Source organism: Anguilla rostrata, chromosome 8 (genome assembly GCF_018555375.3).
Source record: "Anguilla rostrata isolate EN2019 chromosome 8, ASM1855537v3, whole genome shotgun sequence".
Classification (NCBI taxonomy): Eukaryota; Metazoa; Chordata; class Actinopteri; order Anguilliformes; family Anguillidae; genus Anguilla; species Anguilla rostrata.
In genome coordinates, this window is record NC_057940.1 from 7,883,783 (window position 1) to 7,898,204 (window position 14,422).

The 14,422-nt window shown below is 45.9% G+C and overlaps 1 protein-coding gene across 2 annotated transcripts in view; it reads right to left on the reverse strand.

Moving 5' to 3' along the window:
- Positions 1–9,682, reverse strand: part of dsela (dermatan sulfate epimerase like a) — a 191,634-nt gene extending 181,952 nt beyond the window's left edge. Inside the window, exon 1 of one of the 2 annotated variants that reach the window (XR_010331729.1) lies at positions 2,256–9,682. Coding sequence is in view for 1 of the 2 variants with exons in the window: in XM_064346137.1 (XP_064202207.1) it covers positions 4,618–8,259 (3,642 nt within the window). In the remaining variant the exon portion in view is untranslated. Of the gene's footprint in view, positions 1–660 lie in introns of those variants that run through there. The other variant, XM_064346137.1, reaches the window with a different exon arrangement.
- Between the last annotated feature and the right edge of the window lie 4,740 nt (positions 9,683–14,422).

Below are 14,422 nucleotides of genomic sequence, written 5' to 3' on the forward strand. Positions count from 1 at the left end.
TGAGGATGACTGTTGTTGCTTTTGTTGTTGTTGTCTGTGTTTCAAGTTTGGGCATTTTACAGCTCCTTAAAGTTAAAACCGTTCACAACATATAAATCCTGAGAGAGTGAACAGATTTACTTGTAATAGCCAGAAAATTGGAGTGCGGTTGCAATGACTGACACTCTGCCGTCTGTATTCAGAAAAATCACAGGTAGATAAAAGCAGTGAGAACACTCTGTTGTCAGAAAGACTGAGAACGTTCAGGGATGGGTGTGATTTTGGGGGGTATGACATCTTACAGAGTCATCTCACTTAGTTTTTTAAACAGCATTTGAAATTAGATAAACTATGTGTTTATAAACATTCTGTATTTATAGGTTCTATACTTAAGGGGATGGCATAAACCAATTTATGAGCTACAAAACTGGTTCTTTAACAGCACTTCAATTAGAGGTTGACAGAAACCTCAAGTTGCTCAGTAAATCACACCCAAAACCTGCCATTTTTATAACTCATTGAGCTGTGGTTGACAACATATGCCAGCAAACACATATTAAGTAAGTTTTGAAGTTTCGGCTTAACAGGTTCCTTAAATCTGTCTAATGCAGGCCAACTATACAATTCCTTAGAAAATTTGACTGGAAACAGAGTAATGTCAGTCTCAAAAAAGAGGGAAAATTGGGGGCTAGTCAAATTTATTTCTGCTCATTTTGGACACAGGCATCAAAAGCATCTGAACACAGTTAACATTAGTTTTACAAAAAATAAATAAATACAGGCCTCCTATATCCATTAAATTCTGACACAAACTTTTTGCAGTTTGTTATGAAGCTGAGCAAGCACTGGTCTTTCAGTACAATGTTATTGTGTCAGTGTCAATTTTGATATTGACATTGATACAACAGAAACGGTGAACAGAAGCAAAATGTATAAATGTGTCAGTCAAATTTGGGATCATATCCCAGAGCAGTAGGAATAAAAATAACTATCTGTGAATGAACTAGCTAGCCTGCCATAAGCAGCAATGAGTTTTGTACAGTTCCGCCATTTTGTACCAATGCAATTTAACCAGAACTTCCCTACCAATAAACATGCAGTACTGAGTCTCGGGCGGGCGGGCGGGCCTGTATTAGGCGTTCCCCCAGGCCTGGTGACTGGTGCCAGATGGGCACATGAAGGGCACCACATGGGCCAGGCAGCTGAAATTCAATCCCATGATCCCCTCCGGCATCACTTCAGCCTCCTTAACCCCCTTCATTTAAGAGAGCAAACAGAGAGGAACAAATGCCGTGTGTGTGTTGAGGGTGTAAAAAACGCTGTAGCTAAACTTTTACTTTCCATGACGACAAAATGTACCGCATGTGTCAGCGATGTTAGTGATAAGTATTAGCCATGTTGTACTTATTTTCTTGAGTTATGTGAATGCTGAAAATGGTTTGCTAGATGCATTACTAGATGCACTCTTCATCTTTGGAGAAATTACCAGCTTACGTGCTTATTCTCAGCAATACATTTTCTGTTCATAAGCAAGAAAATATTAACTCTACCAGCATCTTAATGTGCCCATTTCTCATACGCTATCAGTCCCTTAATTCACAGAATGCTTCAAAATCACCATGACACCAATATTTTTTTAATTATACCCACAGCGGTATATTTCCTTTTTTTTTAACTCCATTTATATTGCGCGCACAACTTCAGCCTGTCGAAATCGTATTAAAAATGCATAACGTATTTGCAGAAATAAAAGAAGCAGATTTGTAATCCAAGGCCACGGCGGCAAGTGCAACGTCTTCATAAACAGATGCATAAAAATAGCAGTTAGGAACAGAGACAGCAGAGCGAGAGCATTAATTACCCCCTCGCACTCCTTCTTTGGCCCATTAAACATGATTTTGGTCACAGCAGGTATTCCAATGGAAAAAAAAAACCGTGCTCTGCTTGAACTGAGCCGTTACGAAGATCACCGACTGTATCTGAGATACAGCTAAACACGGTTTTTTTTGGCTTAAGTCAGCCGGTTTAATTTGAAAACGAAGTGAAAGTAAGTTTCGAGAAGAGGAGATCGTTTCCTGACACATCTTCCCTTGTTATGCACACACGACCACTGTGGCACGTAAATGTCGAGAGCACACTCTCCACGCATTACATTACATTACAGGCATTCAGCAGACGCTCTTATCCAGAGCGACTTACACAACTTTTACATAGCATTTTTACATTGTATCCATTTATCCAGCTGGATATATACTGAAGCAATTTCGGTTAAGTACCTTGCTCAAGGGTACAACGGCAGTGTCCTTACCCGGGAATCGAACCTGCGACCTTTCGGTTATGAGCCCAGTCCCTTACCCACTGTGCTACACTCCATCCTACACGCGTTGCAGTAAATAAAAACAGAAAGAGCACTGGAACCCGAACATCAGGGCAGATTCTCAATCGCAAATTAATTGTGTTTTCTGAAGCGTTCCGAGTGCATCCACTGAGATTTCAAGACCCTCACCTTACAATCAGCCCGCAAGGCTGCCACTTCAGAGTAACCTTCCCTGAGCGTTTCGTCTGATTAAACCTCCTAAAGCCTTTGGGATTAGCCGTAAACGGCTCTGAAAACAAAAGCTGAATCCAGTTTTTAAGGATGTGTCCTTAGGTCTTAGGCCGTTTGCACATACAATGTCAGTGAACTGCTCAGTCCTCTCAGATAGACTTGAGACAACAATATGCCTGCAAAGCTTAAAGAAAATGAATGACAAGTGTTATGTTTTTATTGTATTAACCAGTCACGCATCATTTCTGCAACCTCTGATATCAATTCTGGAGAACTTTAAAAAGCGCACCCCCATGCCAGGTGAGCTGGTAAGCCATTGCTTATTGTTTCACACCACAGTCGACAAATTGAGCTTCCATAAACATCTGCCTGAGAATGACAAAAGGGGTCTGAGTTATTAAGACCTTCAGCATATGCAAAACTAATAACACAGCCAGTGATTGGTGCAAAACAAAGACCATAACCAATCACTGTTCTTGTTATTGGTTTTGCGTGTTCTAAAAGGTACTGCACATGCTGAAGGTCTAAGTGAATCAGGCCGATTATGTTCAGCTTGAGCAAGCAGACTGTAGGCACCAAATTAGCCAGTAGGGGTCGCTGGTGAGCAGTGAGATTGGGCTATTCCAGCTGAGTGAGTCCCTCCCTCCACTGGGCAATTACAAATATGCGATGAGAATGTTCTTCTGCACATTCTAATGCTGATGTCACAATCATAACTGGTAACTGAAAGCAGTGGAGTTCTAGAACAGTTACTTTAATGAAAACCACATTCCAAAAAACCTGCTTTTCAAAGTGTTAATGATTACCCACCCAGTAGCTCCCAGGCTAAAGTTTTATTGTTAAGGAACATTATGGTCAGTTAGACCCATTTTATCTATGCTACTACCCAGTCAGAATATAGTTTCCATCTTACGTATTTTGTGTGTTCAAAGCTTTGTTTTGCCACTTTAAGATATGGTTGTTCACAAAAAAAAGGAAAAGTACATATTCATTTTGAAATGCAATTTATATTTTCAATTTTCAAAACCTTTGATTGTGTGAATGAACAAAGCAGACACTTAAACTAGCTTCAGGCCAATACTGCAAACATTCAGCATTTATCCTTTCACAGATTAAGCAACGCAATGAAGTCAATAAGCACACTGCCATCTTTCTGCAGTTTTGAGGTGATGAGCATAAGCGCTTCTGTAAGCATAAACAAGTGAACCCAAAACAACAGTGCAAAAAAACCACCAAGGACTTACCCACAATAAAGCCTTGAAATATAGCATTTACTTACGTCTAGGGCTGTTCCCTGAGAACATAAAATTCCAGGGTTGATGTTTGGTCTGACATACAATTTACAAATCTGCTATGTAAGGATAATTTACTCGCTGTGTACTTGGTACTGTACATCCAATTAAACACCACAGATTTTTTTCCCTCCAGAGAACAGCTCTAGGTGTCCTTTCTCAACCTTTATATTTTAGCACGGCACAATTAAAAACCCAGTCTGTTTCGTCATTTATCCTTTGGTAAAAGAAATCGGTTTACAAAATATACATATATAAAAAGAGACAACTGTATATATTTTATGTACATACTATTGCTTTATAAGAAAATAATGTCCACATTTACATATGTATACTATAGAACATGTAGTACCTGGTCCATATCAGTACACAGAGCACAGCATTACAAAAATAACCACTGTTGAAATTACAGTATAACTTTCTTTGAGATTTCTAACCACATTGCCACAGATAGAACATCCATCCTTTCTCACATCCAACTTTGAGGCTCAGCTGGCTTTGACATAGCATAAAGAAAATGGGACTTTGTGTATTCCTTCAATCCAAATAAATCCAATAGCATTTTAATGTAAAACATAAATTTTTGACCACCATTTAGGTATTGCTTCAGATCAAAGTGAGCCACACATTCTGGACAAAAGGAAAAAAACCGAAACCTATTTTGTCGAGCTTGCTCTTTCCCTCAGTGTCCAATTCCGCTTAAAAAATCCACGGCTGAACTTTAATTACATATCCTATTAGTGCAAAAGACAAAATGAAAAAAAGTCCTAGATGATGCTATCAGCTGACCCGCAGCATTTAACTTGTAAACCTTGAATATCCTAACCTCTTCATTACAGACCAGCACGTGTCCTCTATTAGTTTGATGTCACTGTAGGGCATGTTTTGCTTCCACACGTTGATGCTGGCCGGTGACACGTCCCCCTCGTACATGAGGCTGTACAGGTTCGTGGACGTGGTGAACATGAGCTGGTTGAGGGCCGTCGGCGTGACCGGCACGCCCAGGTGGGAGTGTATCCGCCGGGCGGTCTCCTCCGGGAAGTGCACCACGTCCTCGAACCTCACCTGGAGGTAGGTGCCCTCCGACAGGTCCCCGCTGACCCTCAGCGTGGCGGCCGTGTGCGCCAGCCACAGGTGGGAGAGCAGCGGGACCGGGTCGGTGTCCGCGCGGGCCAGCATCTGCCGCAGGGCCCGGAACTCGGGCGCGAACCCCGCGCACCCGACCCGGCTGCCGTCCTCCTGGAAGATCAGGGCCAGGTGCTGCGGGATGTTCTTGAGGGAGTAGAGGCTGGGCTTGCCGTTGTACAGCATCAGGTAGATCCAGGCCCGCGGGTCCCGGACCACGTTGATGGCGCGCAAGGAAGGGCCGACGACCTCCTGGACGAAGGGGAGCTTGAGGGGCCAGCTCCCGCTGCTCAGACTCAGGACCACGCAGGCGCTCTGGTACCGGCCGACGTGCCGCCGCAGTTCCCTGATGTACTCCGCGTCCCTCTCCAGGCTCCCCTTCCCGGGGCCCCGCGGCTCGGCCAGCGGCTCCTTCCTCCTGCTCCTCTTCCTCTTGCTGCGCCGGGAGGAGTCACCCCCCTGGCCCGGCCGGGTCCGGCTGGCCTCGTCCAGCTGTATGTTCTGCAGGTGCAGCCTGGTGTTGCGAATCAGGGAGTGGAACCAGCCCTGGATGACTCGGAAACGGCCGCCCCGGGCGTCCGCTTTCGACCACTCGCAGGCGTCCGCCAGGGAGTCGAACTCGTACTCCGTCTCCGGGACGTCCAGGTGCTCGGTGGGCACCCGGAGGTAAACGAAATCGGAGGTGTTGTAGAACAGGTGCTTGAGGATCTCCGCACCGAACCCGGGCAGGGTTGTTATGACGACGGTCGGGAGGGGGAACGGGCGCGAGTCCGAGGGCGCGCGCGGCGTACCGGCGCCGCCGCCGCCGCGGTCGGCGGCGCCCTTCCACTTCACTCCGCAGAGGAGCTGATTGCAGCTGTTGGAGACGAACAAAAGCTCAACGATCCACAGCAGGAGGACCGAGATCAGGGTGTACCGCATGAGCTTGCTGAAGCACGCGTAGAACTTCCGTTGCAGGGTCAAAAATCCGATGGCGACGCACAGTGTCGCCCCGGCTATCAAATTGACTACGAATCCGAAGTCGAACACGCTGCGGTCCGCCGCGCTCTGTTTCGGGACGAGCTGAGTTCCCACACCGAAACGTGTGACCTGATGCTCGTTCTCCACCTTGGCGTGCCCCCCGAAGCCCAGGTAGCTCAATCGGGCGCCGATGTCTTTGTAGTTCGTCGCGACGGACACGATGTTCTCGGTGTCGTTGATGACCACGGACAGCTTCAGGCCGTTTTTACTCTCCTCGACAAACTTGCAGTCGCTCACTTTCACGTAAGGGCCGTGCAGCACGTAGGCCACCCGGGTGACCGTGCCCCTCATGGGAAAGGTGACGTTGATGAACTGCGTCCACCGTTTCTTGAACTCCGCCGCCTGCTCCGCCTCCTGTATCCTGCCCGGCGGGCTGGCGCCCTGATTGTCGACCCAAAATATTTTGTAGTGGGCGTCCCACACGTCCATTAGAGCCCCGTTGAACCGGTCCGCGAGCCTGTGCGGGACGTACTTGAAGTCGATGTCCAGGTTGTGGAAGAAGGCGCTGAGCGCGTTCAGCGGCGAGTCCTCCCGCTTCTCCACGTGGTCCACCACCAGCAGCGTCTGGGAGTTGAGGAGCACCAGCGCCCGGTAGACGCTCTTCAGCTTCATGGCCGAGGAGTACGCCCCCACCGACTCGCCGCTCACGAACATGGCGTCCTGGTGGGAGGAGGCAGCGATGACCTCGCCGGCGGTGTCCCCCACTTCCTTGTCCGCCCACCGCAGCCACTTGGCGCACTCTCCCAGCTGCCCCTCCCACGGCTCGTTGCACTGGCTGGTGGGGGAGGGGCCGAACACCAGCACGTTGTTCAGGTAGCTGTACTTGGGCCCGTAGAGCGCTTCGGACACGAAGACCTGCCCGTTGGGGGCGAAGGTGAACGAGTTCTGATCCGGGTGCTCGTGACCCGGGTTGAAGCTGCTCCAGCCCTCCACCCACGAGTACGGCTTGGCGTGGACGATGTCGTACACCGCCCGTCCGCCCAACTTCCCGGACTTGAAGGAGACAAAGGTGTTGCCCTGGCCGCTGGGCATGCCCGCCCCGTACGTCACCACACCCCAGTTGGAGAAGACGTGCATCTTCGCTTCGCCGTACCCGGCGGGCGGCTGCGGCGTCAGGTGAGCGTTGTACCAGATGTACTCCGTGTGCAGCGTCGTCCAGCGCTGGGCGGAGGACTGACCCATGGGGCCGTCTTTGGGTCGGTGCTTCCGGATCTGCTGGGCGAGCCAGTTGCCCGTGCCGTTTTCCAGCACGAAAGAGTCCAGGAACACCAGCTGGCTCTCGGGCCCGTAGAACCAGTTGTAGTTGGAGTCGGCGATGCCCACCGTCCTCTGGAAGCCGGGCAGCAGGGTGGCGTAGTAGAACCAGAAGTGGGCCCGGAGCCAGTTGTTCTGCGTGTTGTCGATGTTGAAGTGGCGCTGCGCCAGGAACACGTACTGCGTGATGGACTTGGCCGTGTAGCTCCCGTAGGCCACGCCCTCGTCCAGGGACCCGTCCACGATGTGATTCAGGAGAAACATCGTCTTCTCCATGTAGTTCACGCACACCTGCTTCCACAGCATCGTCTCGGGGTCGTTGTGCTCCCCCGCCACGATGGCGCCGGTCAGAATGGCCAGGATGTTGGTGGTCTGGTGGTTCTGTAGAAACTGCTTGCCCCACCCTCTGTGCTTCGACACCTCGTAGATCTCCTCGGTGGCGGAGCGGATTTTCTTGAGGTAACCGACCCGCCTCCGCGCGTCCAAGGAGGTGTAGATGAAATCGTAGGCCGTGGCGAACCCGGTGAGGGAGTGCGCCGCGGGTACTTCGTCGTTGGGGGCGCTGGTCACCGTCCAGTTGGGGTACTCAGCCATCCGGTCCATGTACCTCAGCAGGAACTGGCGAGCGGCGCCGTCCTCTGGACAGATCAGGCAGTACAGGGCGAGCGGCGGGAGGTTGTTGCCGTAGATCTCGTTCCACTTGCTGGCGAAATCCTCGTGCCTCGCTGGCGGCAGGTACAGGTTGGCGTTGGACAGCATGGTCACGACGGCCACGCGGATCACTTTGAAGAGGTGGCCGTGGGTGCTGGTGGACCTCTGCCTGAGTAACGGTACATCCACCGGGTCAAAATAGAGGTTTGGGTGAAGGTTGTCCGCTATGTGCTTCCACGGTTCGGCGGTGCCGTCCTCCGCGAGCTTGACCTGCTCGGTGTCGTCGTTGAAAACATCTTTGTCTGAAGAATTAAGGACACCGGAGAACGCAGCCCCCACTGCCAAGAATGATAATAAAACCAGAGACCGCCCAGCGCACTCTCCAGCCATGATCCAAGAACCAGATGTTTTCTTTTTCTTTTCTTTTCTTTTTTTTTCTTTTTCTCTGTTGCCTCCCCTTACTCAAACCAGTAAATTTTTAATGCTGTGTAGCTCTCTTGTCACTTCGCAAAAGGAAGTTCTGTCCAGAACACTTTTGGCAACACTGGTGTTCAGGCTCACATCAAATAATAAAAAATCTAATAAAGTTTACTTCTATACCCAGTTGTTCTGAACTTGTAAATCGTAGTGTCATTCTATCAAACCAGTTTCCACACACAAACACCACGGTCTGGATTCAAGAAATAATCGGTATTCCTTTTTACCAGTCTTAATAGTACGCAACATGAGGCTAAACTCCAATATAATTCTAAGGTGCGTTAATATTCTGTCTCTTTGCCAATTCAGCACGTCTTCCATCAGATATGAAAATAAACGTTAAAAAGATGGCATGTTGACTTCTCTTTTCAAATGGGAACGACTGAGCAAAAAATACAACCATTTAAAAACTACGCGCAAGAATAGCAGGGTAATATTTTAGAACGATGTTCTATTCAGACTTACGTTTAGAAATTACACATCTACTTTCCCGAAAAACGATAAACAGGTTTCCGTGCAGAGTGTTTATATCCAGTGAAATTTGACTTCCAAAACGAGTGCCACGCAAAAAGTCGGCGTGTATAATAATTTGATCACTGATAATTCCCAAATCGAAAGACATCCGTCGATGCTGGAACGCAATCAAATCCAAAATACATCTGTCGATGCACAAGTTTGTGTAGCCACGTCTTGTCTTTGCCAATGCTGCTGGGGGCGAGGAGCAAACGCCAGGCATCTCTCCTGGCGAGCAGCAACAAACTGGTATTGTTCTCCTGTCTCCAAAACATTTCCACTGTGAATTTTCAGCAACCAGTCTACTCCCTGAGCCACTGTCCGGTCCATTCGCAAATATCCCACGGAAGTGCGTTCATTTCGTCTTGGTACAAGCACACATTCGGTACCCTAAATCAATAGACATCACCTCACGTAGCGGACAACTACGCTGTACTCTTGAGGATTATCCGGTTATAGTGTTAATTATGCCGTTGTGGAATTTCGTATCTTCCATTCCGTGGTTTTGTCCCACTTCTCCCAACTTAATACAACTTCCGTTAAAAGAGTGAAAAAAAAAACAAAAGGAAGTTCGTCTTGCCAAGTATTCCAGGAATTGTACAGTGCATCAAGAGAATATATGTAACCAACGCACAGTAAAGTAGATGTGTAGGCTAAACATGAATCTGAAAATATTCTTAATTCGTTGCCTATATCCGTGCTAAACTTGCGGGTATTCCATTGTATCACGTCGTGCAACAGCAGACGGATTTCGAATACGCAAGGAGAAAAATGCGTTTAGCCGTGTCCACTTATTCCAAGGTCTGATTCTTTTTCATCTTCTGGAAAAATACTATACTTTGTCGCCTGTAGAGGGCGCTGGGACGTTGAAACAGCAGCCAGGAATTATAGGTAGGATGGAAGAAGCAAACGGCTTGGTCCAGAAGACCATTGCATATGCGAGTTTAAAAGAAAAGACCAGACCAACACCTTTATCTTTGGGATAAATTATGAACTTAGTATCATCCATTGTGTCTTATAGACGTGGACGTCTGATAAAATCTCAATGTTAGTCTTATACATTAATTATTCAATTTAACTGTCATTTTTAAATCACGCGATCTATTGCGTTGGCTTTGTGAGGTTTGAACTTTGTGGGGAAAAAAAGAAGAAACGAAAGGTTAAACTGACGTTAGCTTGCGAGTGACGTTACTTGACGATTTTTTCCGTGATTGTTTTCAGCTGAAGTGTTTTTTCATTTGTGCTTTATCTTGTCATACTGTCTGGAGAGGCAGTGCAAATTATTATAATGTCATTCCTTCATGCAGCAGAACATTACATTACATTACTGGCATTTAGCAGACGCTCTTATCCAGAGCGACTTACACACAATTTTTTACATAGCATTTTACATTGTATCCATTTATACAGCTGGATATATACTGAAGCAATTTCGGTTAAGTACCTTGCTCAAGGGTACAACGGCAGTGTCCTACCCGGGAATATAACCTACGACCTTTCGGTTACAAGTCTAGTTCCTTACCCACTGTGCTACACTCCGAACGTCTTCTGCTCAAATCTTAAGCAGGTTTGCTGGCCAGCGGCACACACTGTCTTAAAAGGATAGTTCATTTCAACCACATCTCTTTGTCCCATTGTGGTTGAACTAGGTTGACGCACATACACATTAAGCAAACTAGTTAACATAATCATGATGTTCTCATAATTAATTCATTGACAACAACTAACAACTGTACACTAACACACTCACCTTCTTTGAAAAAACATACAAACTCATGCTAGTCCCTTTCATTCAGATGCAAACTCTCTCTGTCATATAGCCTAGGCCTACACGCGCTCACACACACACGTGCAGACAGAAAATAGCATGTGCACTTTCACACTAAGTGTCAACACCCAGTTGCCTTGGACACAAGGCTGTGTTCTAGAACAGCCGGTGGTGACAATTGAGCCACATTCACTCACCCATCGGCTTCATCCTCTCACGTTCATTCCTCATGGTGGACCAGGAAGCCGTCCCTGCAGTTCACCCCTCCTCAGCCTTACCAGCTTACCAGCCTCCTGTTCAGTACCTCCCAGTACTCAGGTATTACATTACCATACATTACAGGCATTTAGTGTATGCTCTTATCCAGAGCGGCTTACACAACTTTTTACGTAGCATTTATACTGCATCCATTTATACAGCTGGACATATGCTGAAGCAATGCAGGTTAAGTACCTTGCTCAAGGGGTACACGGGAATCGAACCTGTGACCTATAGGTTATAAGACCAGCACCTCACCCATTACACTACACTGCCACCATTTCCTTTTGTCATCCGCATTACTAAGCAGACCGGTCAATAATTACTGGGCATTTCACGGATTGGTTCCATGACGGTAAAGGTGATCTCTGTTAAGGCCAGTGGTTCCCAACCCTGTTCCTGGCGATCTACCATCCTTTAGGTTTTCTATTTCAGCAATAATTTGTCACACTCGAATTAGCAGCTCAACAAGTTCTCTAGCTGTTGAATGAAGTGTGGCTTTGTTAGCGTTGGAGTGAAAATGTACGGGACAGTAGATCTCCAGGGACAGGGTTTGGAACCCCTGGTTTAAGGACTTATAAAGGGTTCACATCTGGAATGTCCTTTGTCTCTCAAGAAAATGGCTATCTGAGAAAAGACAGAGCCAACATGATTAAAAACCAGGAAAATGAGTGCGGTCGTAATTGAAAGAAAGGCTCGTGAACAATATTTCCTCAAAGGAATGAGTAATATTTATCGCCAATATTAGTGAAATTGATTCAGTCCTTTTCAATTCACTTTGAAGTTTGCTTTTCATTTTGATATCTTGTGGTCTTGTAAAGTTGCAGGAGCAATATCATCTCAATTGTCTTCAATCCACTTGCACAGCTGGTGTTTGTGTTGTTGGTGATCATCTTTTATTGTAGAATATTTAAATATTCTGGGCTTTGCCAATTAAATATGAAGTGCAAGAAAGAATACAAATGTGTCTTCATATGGAGCGGTGTTTTCAGTGCAGACCATGTTGATGGTTCATTGTGTTTGTGGTTTGTTGTCATACTATAGCTGTGTAATAAAAGCACTTCTTAGAAATATATTTGAAAAATGTTTTAATTCAGGAATGTATTTTAATATTTAAATGCCATATAAAATATAATTTTAATACAAATACAAATTCCAGGCTTCTTCACAAACACATTTTGGCAAGTTCTTCACCAGAGAACATTGATGAAAAAAAGGTAACACCTGCTTTGTGGGTCATATTTAATGACATACCAAGTACTCAAATACTTATGTATTTGACCAAGACATATTTAAATCCACACACAAATCATATCACAAGCTCAAAAGATTTACTACACAGGCCATTCTTGGTACTATTAAAATACACAAATTGGCCCTGGGTTAGCCTGGTGTGCTCTTCATGGGGATGTACACACTTTACACCACGGAAACCTATTCATTGAAGCGCACATTGAACTAGACGCTGGAGTATTTTGTACAGCTGTACAAACTCAAGGTAAGAGTTCAAAACTGTGCTAGTGGGAGATCGCCATCCCATAATCAACTTCAAAGGGGCATTCTGTTCCAACGGTTTCAGCTGAGGAAAAAATTGGTTGTTTGCTGTCGAAAAAAGAGAAAGCAGTCCCTTAATAAATTGACCCGGGGAGGGGGAGAGGGAGAGAGCAAGGCATGCTGGGAATGAAAGCCAAGATGAACCCGGAAATTGCCGAGTTCAGAAGTCACCAGATTCTCCACTCTGAAGTCTGGTTCCTTCAAAGTCAACATACATTACCCGCCATTTAATTATAACAGCAGAGTAGCCCAAAAAAAACACCTCCCAGATCTCAAAAGATTACAACACACACCCACGCACACACACACCCACACACCGCACACACAAACACACACCCTTCTGGATTCCTGAGGTTCCAAGTGCAGGAGCCTATCCCAACGTGCACTGGGCGAGAGGCAGGAATACACCCTGGACAGGACGCCAATCTATCGCAGGGCATGCCCGGATACACCCCAATCACATTTCAAAATAAGAAATACAAACAAAGGTGCACAAATTTGGTGAAAGTGCACGAAAAGAAAAAGCTCACCAGTGCATCGTAGATATGCCTAAGCATGGTTATTTTATGATATTTTCGAGGTAAAAATCCTGCATAGTATGCATTTAAATTTGTTTTTTGGTTTAAATAATGCCATAATCCTTGTGTGCTGCAGCTACCCTGACAGTGTCCAGCAGCATATGAATACGGGACTTGGATAGAATGGAAAGGTATGGCAAAATAGCCTCAACCTTGTCAATATTTGTCAGTCAATGAGCTTATGGGTAACTTATAAAAGTCTCTTACCCAGTGCATGCTGGGATAGGCTCCAGCGCTATCACCTCCCCCCTCACCCACAGGTTAGATGATAGATGGATGGATGGACAGATAGATGGATGGATGGATGGATGGATGAATAAAAGGGCCTGCCATGACTAAACAAGGAGTTTGGCACCCCAGGATGAGTTAAAGAAACTCGAATCGCGAAGGACACCATGAAGTATTGCCCATTTTCTGCGTTTGACTCTTTGAAGCACGTTTGGTCAAATTCAGATCTTGGAATGACTAAATGGCCATACGTGATTACACAACCTTCCCTGTCGAACAGTTCGATGATCCTTAAAAGACCCCAACAATCGGCAGTTTAAGAGCTTATTTGGCGTATCCCACGGTGATAATAGAGTTTGATAATAGCATGATAATTCCATGTATGAAGGTAACACTTAAAAAATAATTAAGTTATTAACCTCTGAAGTTTCATTAACCTTAAAAGCTTTCATACAACACTTTTAACTGTTTAAAATATCGTAGTTTGTCTTTAAATGACAGCTTGTTATCAACCGCACTTAGAGCAGAAAACCGTCGGCTGTAATTGGCCGTCAGGAATGACTATGTAAACATTGAGACTCGGGTTCTCTCTTAATCAGAGCTGCCCGCGGTGAGGTCTGCAGTTCTAGTGCAATTCCAGGTGATGCATTGGTGTAATTAGCCCCATCCCTTGGAGATAAGGCCACCTAATAGCTTTCAGCCTGCTCTTCTCCCGTCTGGGGGAAATTGGCCCTTATTGAATCAATTTGAGCCTTTTCAAGAAACCTCCTTTAAAGTTTATCTTCGGGAGGTCTTGGGTGCAGTGCCAAAGCAGACAAACCCACCCTTTATTTAACCAGTAACATTTTATCTGAAGTGGATGCCCATCATCCCTTTATCCACTCTAAATACCAGCCGTAGTCCTTGTCATGAGCACATATAAAAGACTTATGACAACATAAGGTTTTTTCTGCATGTAATGATCAGCGTGATCATATGTTACTTGGCCTGCGAAAACAAGTTGCTACATGCTGGTAAGAACATTTAGGTTATCATTATGGTGCATTATTTAATAATAATTCATTGATGTACTGTGAATGATATGTCACATGCACTACAAGGAAAGTGTTCATAAAATCTCTCATAAAAAGGGTTGTTTCGATCCTGGATGCTGATTGGCTGAGATGGCGATCCACAG